The 18,975-nt window shown below is 41.6% G+C and overlaps 1 protein-coding gene across 1 annotated transcript in view; it reads left to right on the top strand.

Moving 5' to 3' along the window:
- The window catches only part of PTPRG (protein tyrosine phosphatase, receptor type, G), a gene marked incomplete at its 5' end in the record, with an annotated part of 74,613 nt that overhangs the window by 33,275 nt on the left and 22,363 nt on the right, over positions 1-18,975 (top strand). The window contains 2 exons of the mRNA XM_010009163.1: positions 1,783-1,874; positions 14,338-14,429. Of these exons, the coding sequence (XP_010007465.1) occupies positions 1,783-1,874; positions 14,338-14,429 (184 nt within the window). The remainder of the gene's footprint in view (positions 1-1,782; positions 1,875-14,337; positions 14,430-18,975) is intronic.

Raw genomic sequence — 18,975 nt, 5'->3', positions numbered from 1 at the left:
AAAGAGCCCCAAATACATCAAAATCAGGAACATTTTGCCTGTTTCATATTCATAGTTTCTTCTTTATGTGTGACTGATTTATTCTGCTGCGTGCCCCCAGGGTGTGCATTGTCCAAAATAAAGGCTGCCAAAAGAAGAAAAAATAGAGAACAGAGAGCAAGAAGAGGAGGGGGGAGTTCAACTGATGTTTTTAAATGCTGTGAGACTATTGCACATCTTGCATCCCGGTGTGTGAATTCACCTTATGGTGTTTCTTAACAAAAGCATACTCACTAAATAAATAACTTCAGCACAATGCAAGACATCGTGTCTTGAAAATAGAAAGCTGCTCTGAGACAATTACTCCATGCTGTGAAATCCACTCTATCCTGCTTCCGTATTGTCTTAAGTTGTACTTGTGCTGCCATAGCATGTGCATTATAAAGCACTGTGGCTGTGCAGAAAGTACGAATGCATAGGAAGCAAGCACCAATGGTTATTTTAGGTTCTGGTTTTGCCTCAGGGAGTGATTTGCTTTCCAGTGACTTTTTTGCTCTCTGGCACGTATGGATGTTGAAAACAAGGGGAGCACAAATTACTTTGACAAAATCAGCAGAGTGGGCTCTCCATGGAAAGCACACTGCCCGAATTACAGGAAAGCAGACTGTGAGGCAGAAACTTATAAGGCACTACGTGCAAATATGTTCCAGCAAGGGACCCAGCAACTTGTCAAAAGGCACAGCTCGGAAGGCCACCTGCAAACTTTGCCCAGGTATTGAGGAGCAATTCGTTAAGGGCTGCAATGAGGGGGATCCTTCTGCAATGCGAAGCTATTGTGAAGCACCCCGACAGATGAGAGCAGACCCCTCTCCTGCCACAATAGCTGCTCACACCAAGCAGGACTCATTAAATATTCAGTTCCAGCCTCAAGCAGCTCATTAAGTCAGCAATGAGCAGTGACGCTGGTGTTGGAAAACCCTGCCTCGGTTAACATCACCATGCAGAGTCTCCTCGGATCTCTTGATGTTATTCTGCTCAGTACCTTTTCTGTGATGACCAGCTTGTGCTCTCTGCTTTGCATTAAATACAGGTAAAATAAAACTCAGGTGGATTTCAGTTCTGCTATTCTTTATAGGCCTTTTCAGAGATGAGTCCTGGGGCCCAAGCTAAGTGTCTATTGCGTTTTACTGTAGCAGCATATGTAATACAAGTTTGCAGGAGGAGGATGGGATGAGGGTTATATGGCTTTATTGGTAACAAAAAATAGCCTTAATGTTTGAAGGATAACTTTCATAGCAGAATATCATGACATACGGCAGTTACAGATGCTGTATTACTGTCTGTTGGTTGCTACATCGCAGAAACTTCTACAGTAAGTGTGTTTTCCCTGGAAATGTTAGTGTTTTAGGTGGATTTTGGCTTGAACTGTATGCTGAATATGTTTCTTGTGTGCAGAGTTTCTTTCTGAATGATGTATTTGAAACCTGTTTTGCAACCACCAACTTTTGTGAGTATAATTTCATATTCAGTAGTACTTAGCAATAATATACAGAGGCATTTCTGATGGGTGGATGTCAGATGTCAATGAATTAGAGCACCCAGAATCTGGAGTTAGGGTTGTAATTGTAGAAAAAGCACAAATGTTTTCACACATTGATGTTTTAAAAATATATTGTCTGAAAGGATGGAGCAGAAATGGAACAGAAATGGAGAAGCAAAACATGCGAAAGTTTTTGGCTATTTTTTCAGAGAACAGCTTTTCACACCCTGAACCTGTTTTTTTTGTTCTTTTTCCTTTAACAGAAAGTGTTTTCAGACTGCCCATTTCTATGTGGAGGACAGCAGTTCCCCTCGTGTGGTCCCCAATGAAAGTATTCCCATTATACCTATTCCAGGTAAGACGGGCTTAATTTCCTGTGTTTGTGCTGCTTGGAGTCTGGATAATTACATAAAGAAGATTGTGTTTGTGACAAATCATGGGGGTTTGGTAGAGATCTGTTTTATCAGTGCTGCTTCATTTAATTCAAGGTGCTTTGCAGTGGGGCTTTGAGTGCCAATGCTGTGTTTTGTCACCTCTCCCACATGGTTTTAATACACAATTTCAGAATAACCTTTGTAAAATGTCAAAAACACGAGCAACACTTCTTAAAAACACTAAGGCTGGTGATAACCAGCTGCTCCATCAGGGCAAGTTGTGGATGAGGGATATGCAGCTCTCTCTTGAGACGGGGGACTTGCCCCCCACTGGCAGTGTGTGCAGAGGTGCTGTCTGCTGGGTCTCAGAAAGCAAAGCAGTACACAGGGGTCTCAAGGAAAGTCCAAAGCCATCCCTTAATTTGGTATTAATCAAGTTACCAAAGGTTAAATTCTCCTCTTGGCTATACCGAGAGTGAAGCTGGAAGCACGGTTTAGTGCTGTTCTCTCTTCATGAGGCATTTCCCCTGGGAATTATTAAAAACAGGATCCAGCTCTCTTGAAGCTGTGGTGACAGAGAACAGCTTGGCATTACAGTGGCCTTTGCAGCCGCTGCTGTGTTTGATGTGGGTCAGTTCTCCTGACAGAATTAAGATACCCAAAATGTTGTATTGACCTCAGCCTGTCAAATGCTTGTACTTGTTGCTTCAAGGTGTTTTAAGTTTCCTTGTTATATTCTGTAATTTGTGTCATTGGCCTAGGATTCAGTCTGCAGCTAATTAGATTAATTTTACCAAAGCCTATCTCTGAGACACTGAAGAAACATACTGCTTAGAAAAGTGAGAGAACCCACTTACACTTTCCTTGATTTTCTTCAGTAGACATGTGTGACTTCTTTCTAGAAAGACTCTTTCAAAGTACCCATGGGAACTGATATGAAAGGTTAGCTATTACATTCCTACAGAAAGCGTTTGGCAGTTTGCCTTGCAGTCTGATGCTGTGCCACTGAAGAGAAAGGAAAACGTGCCATCATCTCCTCTCTTTTCTGTGGCAGACTAAGGTGCACATCCTGGCCACCTCACTTCCCTTCTTCCCTCCTTCTCCTCCATTAGGGTACAGGAGATGGGAGGTTTTAGTCCTAGACCGTCTGCAATGGATTTTCACAAAGTAACCTAAAGAGTTGGAGAACTCTGTTTTCCCTACTCTAAAACCAGGAGGAGTACTTCCCTGTTAGGGCTGCTTTGGGCAGTCAGTCTTAATGGGCCCACCATGACTGCTCCCATGGGATACCTCCTTAGAACTCGTGAGAAAGAGGAGAGTGGATTTAACCTGGACTCTGTGCAGAGCAGTGTCAAAATCCAGGGGATTACGAGCACAAAGCAAATGGAGGGAGGGAAATTCTACCCTCAGAAGTGTCTTTGGCCATCGTGTGGTTTTTTACTGTAATTGAGAGAAACCAGCAGAAAGCTCCATCTTTTCATGCTGCAGTGTGTGTTGTTGAGGCAGTGGTTCTTCCCTGTTGCACAGGAATGTTTTGGTGGTCAGTCCATTAAACACTGGATGCCATTCATAGCAATTGTCATATAGGCTGAAGAAGATTTGTTAAAACTGTGCAGGTGGTAGATCCCAGCACAGGCACTGATGCTTCTCCAGCAGCCATTCTAGCATGTGACGGGTGACTGAGAACAGAAACACATTGCCTTTTGGAGACATTTTCCCATGACTAGAGCAAGCTAAGCTGCTGGACCACAGCAGCTTTGAGACTGACATGATGTTACCATCACTGCAGACCATACTGTGGTCTGCTCAGGCTTGGTAGTGCGAAGAAAGAGCTGGTCACCACTGGTAATAAGCACTGCAGATAAAGGCATCTGCTGAGCAAGTGCTGCAAGACACCTCAAGAAGCTTTGTAGTTTAAAATCTACAAGGGCTGTAAATGAGCTCTAAGGCACGTGAAGAATTGGGCCTTAGACAGAGGTTTAGTCTAGTCAGATGCAAAGGTGAGTCCAGTGCTCAAATTCCCAATCTAATGGTATTTTCATGGGTATTCAGGCACCTGCATACAGACATCCAAATGGAGTTGCCTTAATCTGAAGCTGAATCACATCCAGAAAATGTTAAAGAAAAAGACTGATGAACTTGAATATCTTGGCACTGCCAATAAAGCCCTTCAGGCCATCAAAAGCCAAATCACCTTCTAGAAGTGCCTCTCTCTGCGTACTATTACCTGTACAGGGAGTCAGTAATGAGGCTTAGAGTCAGTAGAGATAAATTTCAGCTTTGTTGACTTTTTCCAAAGGTGGGAGATACTGCCTGGAAAGATCTTGAAGCTCTCCTAAACATTTTCCTTGTTTGGAGATGTAGAAGAGGCCTGTTTTCCCCCATATACCTGTTGCTAAATGACAGTCTTCTCTGATGTCAGCTGCTGCTCCCACATAGGCAGCCCACTGAAATGTCTTAAAACATTAAATGATAAAATTCTCCTGTGAACTGACTGTGACTGATGAAATGATAAGCCTCTGAACTCTTCCTCTGGAAGCTGCCAGAGGGTGTGAGAAAGTCTTACTTGCCATGTTGATCCTAGAAGCAAAATAGAAGTGGCATTTTCACAAAAGCAAGTTTTCCCAAGTAACCTCGTTAGGTTGTGAAACCCTATCCTTACAGAAGAAATTTGAATAGATCCCCGTGGGACCATCCATCTACTTCCTGCAATTCAGTGGACCAACTTCTGCTCTCAATTATGAGCAAGCAGCCACCCTGATGGCAATTTAGAGCACTGTGTCTGAAGACGTTCAGTAGATGTGCCAATGCCCATCTACAGCCTGCAGTGAGCTGCTGGTTGGAGTAAGCTGAGTGGGTTTGGGCTGGCTGGTCCTGGCTCAGGTGTGAGGTGGTTCTGCCACGTGCCTGGGAGCCAGGAACAGCCACATCCTGACACAGTTCGAGAGGTTTCAGAAGCAGCACTAGTGTCTCTGCATGCCACCGCTCTGCTCCACGACTTGTCAGCACGCTCAGAGGTAGCTTTGTGTTTATTTCTGCACCACATTCTGCTCTTGTTTAGGCAAACCTGCTGTTTTCTCAGGTCTGTGGACTGTAAAATCAATCTGCCAGCTACCTGCAATAGGCATACAGTGCAACTTTTCAGGTCCAGAATCTAAAAAAGTCTTCTTGGAAAGGCTTGATTTTACCCATTTGTTACTTCACTTCCCACAGTGTCTGTGCTTAATTATTGTGCATGAAGGCACATCACCCATAGGTGTGTGCTTATCTGTGCAAATTTGCTCTGAGACTCAAATCACTATCATTATTCATAATTATCTGCACTGCTTGATCTGGAGAAACACAGGACAAAGGAGGTATCATTAACTGAGTCACCCGCTGGATATTACAACTGAGGTATAAATCTAAACTCACATAAGCCTTGTGCCTGACAGTAATGCATCTGTAATCAATGGCAGGTTTCTGAAGCTCCCCTGCCATTCAGCTCCACGAAATTGTTTCTCCAGATCTTCTCTCTTTGGCTTCGCACTTAGTTAATTTTGGCCACATCCACATCATCTTTGCCTGGATCTCTTCACTGTAATATTTGATCTTGGCAAGATCTCTTCCTCAGCAAACCAGCTCCTATTCCTGTTTGGTTTTTATTTTTATTCCATAACTGGGTCAGTATCTGGTTAAAATGTTTCTGGACTTGATCCTTTCTGGTAAAGTGCGTAAGTAAGAATAACAGCAGCATCGTAGGTGCAGACCTGTATGTTTTGCAGCACTGCAAAACAAAATACATCCCTCACCAGTTCTCCTTCCTTCTCATTGCAAGACCTGCTCCATATCAGCAGCGCAGAAGTGCACCTCTGAGCAGCTTAGATGATCTCACATAGTGGAGCTAGCACAAATTCCACTTCAACCTTCCTCCTCCCCGTTGTTTCAGAGCTCTTCTGCTCTTGGGTGGTGCATTGTTCTGAATCTTGCTGTGGTTTTACTGGTTCCTTGCACAGCCCACAAGCACAATGGACCATGTGGCCCTGATGTCACATGGTCCATGTGACTCAAATTGCCATGGTCCATGGCAAAACTCAAAACTCTGCATAGTCTTGACCACAGTCCGGAGAGAGACATGGATCATAAGGAACACAATAGCTGGCCAATGCAGCTGATTGATTTAGTGTATTATTCCAGAGGCCTTTCACCATTTTTAGTATAAGTAAAATGTCTCAGATGTGATGCCAATGGTTTTAGCTGTGTCCAGACTGCAAGAGTAAGGAGCACTTCCCAGTTCTTGCATCAAAGTGTGTGCAGTTTTAGGTTTAATTGGTAGTAAATTCGTTTTTTAACTAGTAGTGGAGTTCATGAATAGTGTATTTAAAATAACTAGTGGCAGAATCTGGTGGAGAAACACTCTCATGTTTCTTCAAGAAGGACTCAGTGTGGGTGCGTGAGCCCAGGAAATAGAGGAGTAGCCAATTACGTTGCAGTGAAAAGGTGTCTTGACCACCTCATGCAGTCATGTGAGAGTGTGAAGGCCAGTGCATCCATCACCCTTCTTCATTTCCCTCTGTCTTCTAGTGGTTAGAAGAAGGAATCCCATCAAGAGTCTATCTTACTAACTCTTAGCTTCTGTTCAGTCTTTGCAGACTTTTGAAACCTTTATTCCCTCAATAACCGTGGTTGCCTTGGACCTTTCCTGATGAATGGCAGTGGTTAGGCTTGGTGTGTTCTTTACAAGCTCAGCTGCTGCACTTCTGGTATCTCCTGATAGCATCAACCGTGTAACAAACTGTTCCTCTTAAGACCTGTAATAAGAGGTATCTCATTTTACAAGGAGGTTCCCAATAGAGGCTTGGTATCGTGCTGTTTTCTGTAAGATGTATGTCTCAAACTGCATTCCAAGAGCTAAAGAGCAGAGCACCAGGACACATCTGTGGCCACTATGTGTAGTAAGCACAGTGATCCGCTGTGCTAGAGACTGGCAAGGAACAGGGAAAAGTGCTAACTGCAACTGAGGACTTATTTCTCAAGGGCATGAAGCTCTTCACTGAGCACAGAGGTAGTGCTCTTCAGCTGTTTAAGACTTTATTTCTGCTTTCTGCTCCCTGTGGATTTATGTTCCAGCACCATATTGTGAATTGTACCTATCTTCAGCTTCAATTAAATTCATGAATGCAATATAGCAAACACAGCCATCCTCTGAAGCCAAGAAAATATCAAGGTGTTTTAGGGAACATCCACTTTCCTTTTCTCTGCTACCAACCCTGCTCCTGCAGTACACTGAGGAATTTATGATACCATATCTAACCATGGTACTTGTAATGGAGGCTTTGGGAGTTGGCTGAATCACCCTAACCCAAGTTTTCATGGTGGCCATGTGAAATGCAGATAGATCCTTTTCGGAGCGCTGTCACGTTGGGGTGCAGAGCCCTGGAGTTGAACCTCCATTTGCTTAAACGTAAGGCACGTACGTAACGATGGCATTACTGGGACCTGAGGATGGGAATGTGTGAGATGATTAATGTTGTGTTTCTTAGCAGGCAGTACCAAACAAGTTCATGTTTAATGTCTATTCTAAGGGAAAGTTCACGTTATTTCATTTTCTTGGACTGAAATTGGTTTTTTGCTTAAAGGGAAGAAGTGTATTGCTCTTACATTTATAATTAATGGTAACCTAATCTAAGATTTGTACAAGCAGATTTAAACTGAGCTCTTATTTTGACACATGGAAAATTTTATCATTAACATCTTCATATTCCTGACTGACACATGGCTAATAGCACTGTAGTAGATTAAATCTTGAAGCAAGAGAGATGAATGTAGCTACAGTATTACACAGGTGATTTTTCATATTCTGCTTTTTCATGTGTCTCCCCTTTATCACAAACCTGCCCTTGTGCTCATTGGGCTTGATTAGAACAAATAGATAGCAATTATCTTGCTGAAAGAACTTCTGTGGTTTTCTTTCAACACACCCACCTATGCAGGGCTTAAAATGTATTCAAAGTTTTTTCTGTGTCTTTTCACTTTGAAGGGTGTTTTGTATTAAAAACAGTACTTCATAGAATCATAGAGCAGTTTGGGTTGGAAAGGACCTTAAGATCACCTAGTTCGAACCCCCCTGCCATGGGCAGGAACACCTCACACTAGACCATGTCACCCAAGACTCTGTCCAACCTGGCCTTGAACACTGCCAGGGATGGAGCATTTACTACTTCTTTGGGCAACCTGTTCCAGTGCCTCACCACCCTCACAGTAAAGAACTTCGTCCTTATATCTAACCTAAACACACCATTACGATAATGTGAGCATTAATGGGGAATACTGTCCCCAATAATCAACTCTTAGTAATTTATTATCGATTTTAATTCATCATTTATCCTAATTACTGAGGTCAGTGACTTCAGGAGGATGCCAGCCTTAAAGGGCTTCAGCAGGTAGTTTGATGTCCTAGAATGAAACCTACTCTATTGCCTTTTCAGTATTTATGCAGAACATTTCTATGCCACAGAAAGCAGACACCTTCTCAATATTAAGGGGTTTTTAATGACTTTGTTTTGTCATAAATTAATTGATAACATGTTATACAAATAAAACTATTCCTACATTTCTGGCAGTTTTTTATACAGCAAGTAATGTGATCAGTCAGGAAAATTAATTACTCCAAATGAAATACAATGGCTTCAGTTGCATTAAATAGTTAAGCAGGTAAAGCCAGTCCACTGCAGAATTAAAGGCTCTGACTGTATAAATGTCTCTAATTCAAATGCATTAAATCTAAAGTAGTTTGAAGAAAGCTGGGCACCACCCTCCTTTACGTGTGGAACTGCTCGTGGAGTCCAGTATTTGCGTGACTTAGGGCAGGATCTGGCTGTGGAGTTGCCTGCTCAAATGTTTCAGATTCACTCAGTGCCAAAAGTTGAGCTGTATGTGATGAAGTTTCTGGTCCCTGTGTGTGCACTTTGGAGTATACACTTTACCTGTAGGTTTAGAGGGTTTTGTCTAAGCTTCTCTGTAGAGGTGGACACCTGACCTTAATGGAATTGATAGGAGCTTGTCAATAACTTTTACTGGGGCAGAATTTTACCCAAGGGTATGCTATTAATCCTTGCATAGATAGAGACAGACCAAATACAGACATAGTTGGGCTTTATGTATCCTCATTTAGTACTGTGTGTTGTGTTCATTCTTATATGGTGTGGTACAGCTGCATACATCCTACTTAAATCTGTGCTATGAGTGCCCCATTGCTCGTTGTGGAAATGAATCTGTTGGAAGCATATTCCACATGGTTACTTCTGCTGCAGTGCTGCATGCGAAGCCAGGCTTTTGCTGTAGCTCTGCAGCCTTCACTCTGATCTGTGCTGTAGCTAATGGAATGGCTGTTAGACTCAGTTTGAAGTATTATGCATCCTAAATATTGATGGTAGGTATTCCAGCTGCTTGCAGAAAACGTATGTCAAATCTGTTATTTTTCAGTGAGTTAAGAGGCCACATCCGGTCCTACTACGATCCTACTGGTAGATATTTCTTTCCAGTTGGGAAAACTTACTTGCTGAAGATGGAAACTGCGAAGATATGCTATTGAGAGTGGATTCTCCACAATTAATGTCACTAGCAATGGTTTCATGACTGTCATGAGCCAGGTCAGGTTTGTGCTATCTTCAGAAAGGACAGTTTCCCTGTCACTTCACTATTCTTCACACTAATGAGTAGGATCAACCCATCTACCCCACTGACAACTAATCCTTCTTCCCTTTCCCCACAAATCAATTAATCCTTTCTTACAGTCATCAGCCAGATCAGCAGGCTGATTCAGTTCACTGCTCAGCCCCGCAGGCAGGGAGAAGGGAGTGGGAGAAACCCCTCGTCCTCTGGCTGAAGCCAGCTGTGAAGAGCACGCTGAGAATTGATGGAGGTGCTTCTGAGACACAAGGGATGGCGCAGGATTGCTGAGCAGTGCAGTAAGTGGCTGCTGTTGGAGCAGATGGGCCAAGCCACGTGACAGCTATGGCACATGAATCCAGGTGGCTTTGCAAATGAGAGACTGAACTGCAGTGACTAACAAACAAATGGGATGAGCTTTCACATTAAAAGTAAGGCGTAAGATACAGGCAGTATATTGGGTTTAGTAGACTGGGTAAGATAATAGCTGACAAACAGAAAGCATTTACAAAGAATGAAAGACGTGAGAATTTGCTTACCAGGACTGCTTCATGTGTGTCAAACATCTGGTCTTCAGAAACCCCAAAACTCCGAACTAGACAAAGGTAATATGAGGAAGCACTCTGGTTTTGACCTTCTGGATTAATTCCTCACCCCAAACCATCTATTCCAATCCAATGCCACTAAACTATCCAGTGAGCTCTCAGGCTGTAAATGAATCAAAATGAATCTGAGATCTTACTATGTGGAAATGCCATCTCTTATACAATATCCTGTTTTTCTTTTGAAATTGGCCCCTATGGCTTTTACATTACAAATGCAGCTTAATAAGTGGGAGATATGGGGAAATCCTTCCTGGTAGGAGCACTAATTATCCAAACTTGAAATGTAACCCCGTTCAAACTTCATTGCTTTTATTCACTTTGGGTTTCTTTTGAAGGTGGCTGTCTTCTGAAAGAACGTATTAAGTATTCTGCATTGTCAGCTGCCATTTCTTAACAAATTAGGTGCAAGCAAAGGTTTTCCTCTACAATTGTTTTTTTAAACAAAGACAACTTTCTTCTTGGCATACTTTCTTTGTGGCAGGAAATGAGCTGCATTGTGGCCCTCTTTTGTTTTGTGGTTTTGATACCCCTCTCTGGCACTTGTCTGGGACCAGCAAGTGAAGATGGGAACTCCACCTAAGTGTTAAACAGCTAGCGTAGTAATTAAGCCTAGTCCCCACCTGTCAGCTTCAGTAGTGTCTGATTATAAAGAATATTATTTTAACTTATTTATAATAATAAGTATATATATGTAATTATTAAAGTTCTGGAGACCTTTGCTCCTGTCTTTCTCAGATTACTTCTTTCTCTGCGTAACACAAAGGGTTAGTATGTTACTGTGGTGCCAGATTCAGCTCATATTTTGAGGTGACATAAATCCAGAATTGCTTTATTGACACTGATAACACAGATGGCTAAACCCAAGCTAGGCAGAACTGTAATTGTATCTACAGTGTTAGAGGTGAGGGTATGTTATTAAAACATTTCCCTCTTCTCTTTGAATAATGTGTAAATCTCGCAAAATGTGAGGATCATACTGACAGTATCAAATGTCACTCTAGCTTCTGGATGGGAAAAAGTACATGGTACAAAAGGGAATATGCTCAGAATGACTATGAGCTCCTAATTAGCTATTATAGGATTCCATTAATCTCTTCCATTGACTAAAAGAATTATAGTCATTGAAGTCTATTTGTCTTAAGATTGCAAGAAGGCTTAACAAAAGCCTTTGGACTGACAATAGTGCAAGGAAAAGCATCTAGCTACATCTGTTGGTCACAGCCATCTTCAGATAACCTCGGAGCAGATACCACTCAGGAGTGCTGAGTGAGTATATTAGTATGTATTTTACCAGAGGTCTGGCAGCTGCCCATGGCTAAGCATGCATATACCCCAGCTAACATTATTTGTGTTCCTGGGGGGGGGAGTTTGGAGTAGGAGGCCCAAATTACTGAACACTTTTCTGTTTCATTGGTTAGTATAATAGAGTGTATCTTACATACATCTACTTTCTTGTGGCTAGCAGGAGGCGACAAGGCAGGGGTGCAGGTGGGAAGCAGCCATGTCCTGCTCAGCTTCAGGGTGCCTGTCCCCCCCGAGCTGGGTGTCCCTCAATAAGTGGCCTCTGCCTGGCTTATGCACAGTAGCTGCCAGACCTGGCACAGTCAGCAGGACCATACTATCCCACAGAAAGCTCGAAATCATAAGCCTTTCTTTTGAGTTTCTGGCATTTGTGCTTCTGATTTTAATCTTTCTAATATGAAATAATTACATTTGCTCCAGTGTGGTTTTCCTGAGTTTGTGGGCAGCTTCAGCAGCATTAAGCTCCCAGTGAGCTCATATGACAACAGTATTTCGTATTTAATTTATTTAATGTTTAATTGTTGCCCATGTTATCAAATAGAGTAGGAAACTGCATTGGGTTAAGGCTTCTGGAGGGAATCAGAAGTGAAAATGCAGAAGAGGAAAAAGGGAGGAGACACAATAAAGGATAGTGAACAACAGAGAAGGGAGTTAGCAGTGGCTATAAAGGTGGAGACATACTGCCACCATGCAGTGATGACGATACAAAGAAAACTAACTGTATTTTGCCATGGATCTCTGGTGCAGACCCATCCTTGAAATTGGTGGGATTTCAATGGACCAGAGAACACGTTATCTCTAATGTATTTTTTGGCTCACAGATCACAATTAAAATTAAATTCTGCCTTCTGCAAAATTAAATTGACACAGTGGTCTGCTGCAGTGAATCCTTAAGCTGGGCTGCTCTCAGTTGAGTTCGACCACTCAAGGAAAAACAGAAACGATAACTATGGAACTTTGCTTGTTGAGAGTATACGAAATTGCTATCACAGCACAAGGAAATCTAGTATGTATGGGTTTCTTTTCAGGAGAGATTGTTTTATAGGCTCTTGCTATTGACTGCTGTTCCTATAAATCATTCCATTCAAGTGTCTTGGCTGCAAAAGTATTAATCTAAATGTTGTTATAAGATGATGACGTTCTCAATATTATATAGCAAAATGTTACCATTCAATATTTTAAAGTGCCAGCATTTCTGCATGCTGCAGCTTTTTGCTAAGATGAGCATACACTTGTCAAATGTTCTGAATGCTGTATTTATTGAGTGAATGAGCATGTGGTTAATTAAAGTAGCATTACTATACTGGGAGGTGATCAGATTGCAAACATATCTTTAACAATTGGCTCTTGCAAATAAAATAGAATTCTGATTGAAATCTGAAAATGTCAATGGATGCACAAAGCCACCTTAGAGCGTTACCTGATAAAATAAGAGTTGAGAAGTAATGACATGGTCAATATTAACTGCCATCAGCTGGAAAGAAATCAGATTGTCAGGGATCTATAAAATTCTTGCCAAAGTAGAACCTCATTTACACATACAGATCTTCATACCCTTTGCTAAGAAAAGCATATGTGACAGCTTAGAGGTTTTAGCTGCCAAAGATCTTTCACTCTGAATACAGTAAATGTCACATCTATTTATTTATCGTTAAATTTTGCTAAGTATCTGTAGAAATATTTGGATTTTTTCTATCATAATGTAGATGTTTAAAAGGAACAGAATCCAGATTATAATGCAGCTGTAGCACCAAACCATATGGCTGCAAAATGGGAGCAAAAATACACCACTGAATTACTGGGAGTAAACATAAACTGGATGCAATCTTCAGAAGAATATTAAATGGAATATATAAATACCAGAGTATTGCCATAAAATCATGCAATCAGACAATAGTATCATGCAATCAGACAATAGTAGCCATCAGGCAGTAGATTATTTCACATGCTGAAAGTGATCACAGTTGTATAGCAATTTATGTTTTCTAAATGCCAGACTGAAAATATTAACTACTGAGTCTTGGCAAGCACAGTGTTTCTAACTGCAGTGGTGGTTGTAACAACATCTAGGCCTTCTCTGAGGGAGGGGAGGAAAGAGAAATAAGGCAGCCATCCTACACCCCAGCTTCATTAGAATCTGCCCGGAGTCCCAGGTGCTCAAAACAGCCCTATTTGGGTTTAATTCAATTCAAGCCTTTGACTTCTTCTTTTAAAGAAACTGTCTATGAGTGATTTATTGGTATGTTGGGTATATTTGCACTGTGCTGAGCAAGAACAAATGGTCCAGTGGAATACATACATATTCAGTATTATGAATAGTGTCTGGCATGAGAGAGAACTCAAATTAGTGTGGGTGCTGTGTTGCCTGTTCTTTTCTCAGAGAAAATTTAAGTCCATTTGGATTCTCCATCATTGTGTAAAAAGGAAGAAGTTAATAACCTTCAGAGGAAAAGCCTGTGTGTCTGCTCGGTCTGGTGAAAACTTGCTGGGGGCAATTGTCAATTGTACTTTGATATTTTGTGTCTCTTCTGTTCTTTTTATACAATGTGGAAGGAGAGGAGACCTCTTCATCCCATCCACATCCCATCTTCAAGCTGCAAACAAGAACTATACGATCCTTGAATTTCAATTGGGCTTTGTAAATTAGCATCCCAGGGAATAGACTTTCAGTATTCATAATTGCAGTGCTCAAAATTAGGAATATAATATGAAGAGTTTACCTCAAAATTGGCCAGATTCATCAAGATTTCATATTACTGCATATTGAACTAGCTCTGCCCCTGGGAACTTGGATCTAAATGATACTGAATAAGGGCTTTTTTCTCTCCTGAAGTTTTCTGTATGAGACACATCGCAACTCTAAATATGTCTGTCCTTCTTTCTACAGATGATATGGAAGCAATTCCAGTCAAGCAGTTCGTTAAACACATCAGTGAGCTGTATTCTAATAACCAGCATGGGTTCTCGGAAGACTTTGAGGTACGATTTAATGATCCACTAATGAAGTGTTGTTTTCCTAAAGTTAATTATGTATTAACAGTTACGGACCGTGCGACATCTGTGTGATGCTGTCACGTCAGGTGAATGCAGTGCTCAGATGTATCTGAAGAAATAGGGACATACCAATTTGCCACCAGGTATGAGCAGTGTGGGGCTGGACATTTATAGATGCTTTCTAAGCACCACAGATTCAGTACCTTTAAGGGGGGACCCTCCTAAGGTTTTATTAAATAGGAAAAGCTGCCTGCAATCCCCCAGGAGCAGCGTTGAAGATAGAAGCAGTTCTTTTTAACTCCAGGTTTTTCTTATAATCTGCAACTTATTTTACTCGTGTTGGCCCAGAATTTGTTCCTCTTAGTCACACTGAGAAGTCGCACACTGCCTGAGCAGCCCAAAAGCAGTAAAATAGTGCTCACTATGAGTAACAGCAGTAGAATTTGGTATTTTATGAAAACCCAGACTATGGGTCTGTTCCTGGAGTCCTTGTTCCTGCTCTGTTCAGCCAGGAAAGATTCTGTTAAAGTTGTAAGTTTCCAGCAAAACCAAGGAGAAAGGCTTCAGAATTTATTTGTTGGTACTTACCCAATGTGACTGTTCAAAAGTTTGCATCTTGTTACCTGTTTAGGACAGATTCTGACCTATAAATCTGCAATAAATTGGAGGTAATTCCAATGAAGTGAAAGCTATTTTCCACCTCTGGGTTACCAAATCCATATTGTACAAGCATAGTAAACATCACAGCATGAGGACAGACTGCAGAATCGGGATTTAATAAACACAAGTCAGGATTATCTGGGAAGTTTCTAGGCATTTCTTTCATTCAGTCTAACCACAGTCTCTGCTGAACTTTCGGAAGTGTTGAGAAGCAGGAGGAGCTGCAGGAAATTGCACAGAGCGGTGCCACTGGCTTCCCCACCAGCGAAAGGAGGTGTGTTTGTGTGCTGCATGTGAATCAGAGAAGCAGCTCTGCTTACAAACAAGGCAATGAACCAAAATAGGTGGCCTAATATCTACGGCTTCTTCACTTACTGCAGTAAAGACAAGACTGTATGCAGGAATTGTTTTTAATGGGATCATTTAAAACATTTATTGTTGCTGTTTGGTTACTGTCTATAAAGAGTAGCTGCTTTGTCTGATGCCCAAAAACCGTTGTGCAAGTTAGAAACATTTAGTATTCATGAGGAAGGCAAATGTGGAAGGTGTTAAAGTGATTTAGTTCAATTGACTGCTGGCTGGATGGCTGAGCAGGAATATTGAGGCATTTAACAATGTTGATGGTATTCAGGACAAACATTTATTCTCCAGAGAGTAGAATTTGATCAGGATGATCAGATGCGACTCACTCTTCTCAATTATTTATGAATTGCGACCCCAGTGCTATTCATCACCGCTGGGTTTTACACCATTTAATTATTCAAAATAATCAGCAACACATCTGTAAACTTGGGCTGGCTTTAAGCAGGCTTTGCTTCAGCTGTCACAAAATCACTGCTATTAACAAATGTTGGACACCTTCTGCCCGTGTTTTAGCAAAGAAAAACACTGCTCTAATAGCCTTATTTTTCCCTTTCTCCTGGAGCTGCCTGCTGCAAATGCCATGCTGTGGCAGCCAGGAGGAGAGATGGTTTTGGCCAACTAATCCTGTTTTGGGGAGCACAAGGTCCCCTCTAAGGGGAAGTTAAACTCTGACTGCACTGCACATGCCAACTTCTATTCTCTGTGCTCGCTTAAGATTTGGAGCACGTGTTTTAAAGTCAGTATAGCTACTCCAGATGTGTTTCTCCATAGCTGCGGTCTTGTCCTCTGAAAGAGTAAATGAAATCTCCTTCTAGAGTAAGGAGGAACAGGAACAAGACAATCCCTGTCTGGTGAACCATCCAGCTCCCTTTCATTGCTTATGTTCTGTCCTGCTGATGCCTTGTGGACCTGATTTTTTTCCTTATGGTTCACAGTGATAGAAGAGTGAAACCCAGGGTTTTTCACAGATCCTCTAGGTAAAATGTTTCTCAAGTACCTAAACTGACTCAGAGATGAGAACCCAGTTTTGAAAGCAGCTGAGGGATAGGATAGAGGACCCTGAGGTTACATTTATACAGTAGTTATTGGAGGCAGCTAGCGGTGTAACTTCTCGCGTCCGGTCATCTCCAGCCATGGTCTATGTATTGGAGTTGTATCTGCCAGCTACAGTGAAGACTTAGCTAATGTTTTATGGAGAAACAGCAGGATTCCAGCTGAAACAGAAAACCCAGTGTTACAAGGCTGCTAGCCTTAGGCAGAAAGTACCACGGTCGTGTCATGCCTGGGGAACTTCTGAAATGAGGAATGTTAGGTTCTGCAGTCATACCTGCTTTTTACACCTAAAAAGAAGAAAGAAGGGGATGGCAAGGAGATGCTGAAAACGTGTGATCAATACTACAGAATAAATCAATCTTCCCAAAGACAGGCAGTGCATGGGGTGTTTTTCAGGAAAAAGGATGAAAATCTTTTCAGAAATTCTTGTGGCAGGAGGTTTATGGTGGAACCTGTGAACAAAGAGACCAAGCTGGGCACACACATACTCTGCCCAATGTAGAAGGTAAATATTCCCCATGTGTTTGTTGCTAGTTTTTGGTGTTAGTCTCTTCCTGTGTTTTTGGCAGGGTGTTGTGGGTTGTTTTGAGTTGGTTTTTACATGAAGACGACTCCTTTGAAAGTAAATGGTGTGAATACTCCCTCATCCTCTTAAAATGAGCTGTAATTACAGCTAAATATTTTGTGAACGTGCTTAGGAAGCGTTTCATGTGCAGAGGAATAAAGGACTTTGAACTCACCAATCTTGCCTTGGAAAGTACATACGAAACAAATCCTTATTCCCTTTGGGTAATCATAGTGCAAGTAGCCAGCTGTATTGTCTGGTGATAGCTGGGCTTTCTTGTATATATAGAATTGTTAAGATTTCCTTTAAGTCCAGTGAGTTTTCCATTTTTGATATAGAAATAAAGGGCCCCATTTAATACTGAACAACAAATAGCTTTTTAAATTAAAGTCAATGATCCTGCATCACTAGTGCCGGTCTTCTGATATAACTTAGTATTTTACCTTGGAATTTGTTCAACCTAATACTGGAAACGTTTCAAGGAGGCTTGGCTTGCTGTCGGGCAGCTCCAGCACTCCCTGCTATGGTGTACAGGGTGAGGTATCACATTTTTACAGGCAGCACTGGGGCAGGGTTTGGTGGCAAGACTGAACAGAGATTGAGAGGCTTCCTCAGCCAGAGATTATATCTACCCCTTGTCTAGCCAGAGATTTTCTTGGCATCATTATGCTTAATACTCTGTAATAGACCTTTCTACTATAAACTTCTCATTGCCTCTTGAACCCTTCAGACTTCTGGTGTCCAGAGCATCCCATGGCAATGAATTCTACAATTTGTTCCACAAGAATGGACTCCCTTTTGCTTTTAACTCATGCCTAATAACTTATCTTGATGCCTCTTAGTTTTTTCATGACAAAATACTTAGCTGTTCACTTAAATGCCTCACAGGATTCTGTCTGCCTCCCTCACACTCCCCCTTCATCTGTTTTCAAATCTGCAGAAGTCTAAACTATTTAATTTGTTTGTTTGAGGAAACTATTCTAGACTTACGATGACTTGTTCCCTCTGTAGCTTTTTTTCTTCCTCTACCATATCCTTTTCAAGATGAGAAGGCCAAAACTGTGCACAGTATTTAATGAGTGGGTTTACTGCAGAGTTCTGCAGGAGCACAGTGATGTTTTCTGTTCGGTTTTCTATTACTTTCTTTCTTCCTAACATCCCATTTGTTTTTTAACAACTACTGAACACTCAGCTGACACCTCCAGAAAACTATCAGCTGTGACCCCAAGGTCTCGTCACTGAATGGCAATAGCAAATTGGGAACCTGTCAGTATGTATGTATAGTTAGGGTTGTTTTTCCCAAGTACATCACTTTGCATTTATCAACATTGAATTTCATTTGCTGTTTTATCACTCAGCCACTCAGTATTGCGAGATTGTTCTGCTTCCCTTCACAAACAGCTTTCCTTCTAATTATCCTGAATAATTTTGTATCATAAACACACTTTGTCTCCTCTGCAGTCCATTTCGGAATAGATTAGGTCTCTATAAGGTTCCACTGGTGAAATCTGAGCACTGACAATTCCTGGGCAGGCGAGTCCCACCTCTAACCTGTTACTATACAAGGCGAGTTTTCCTTTTGCTCCAAGACGTATCAGGTTTTTAAGTAATGTTTTCTGAGAGGCCTTTTCACAACCATTTTGGAAATCCAAATATACTATTCTATTCCAGACCTACAGACATCTTCAGGGACCTCTCCACAGTCTGTTAAAGGCGTTCACTAGCTCTGATATTTATTACCAGCGTCTAGCAGTTTGCCCCACAGAGAAGTCGGATTTAGTGGGCTGTAGTGCCTGAAATGCCTTCTGGATCTCATTTTAAAAACTGATGTCACATTTGTCATCTTCTGTTCCCCTGATAGCCTGACTATATAGGGCATGTGCCTTCCGA

This window comes from Nestor notabilis, unplaced genomic scaffold (genome assembly GCF_000696875.1).
Source record: "Nestor notabilis isolate BGI_N333 unplaced genomic scaffold, ASM69687v1 scaffold22952, whole genome shotgun sequence".
Classification (NCBI taxonomy): Eukaryota; Metazoa; Chordata; class Aves; order Psittaciformes; family Psittacidae; genus Nestor; species Nestor notabilis.
Note: the sequence above shows the minus strand (reverse complement) of the source record. Positions and strands in the feature narration are given on the sequence as shown.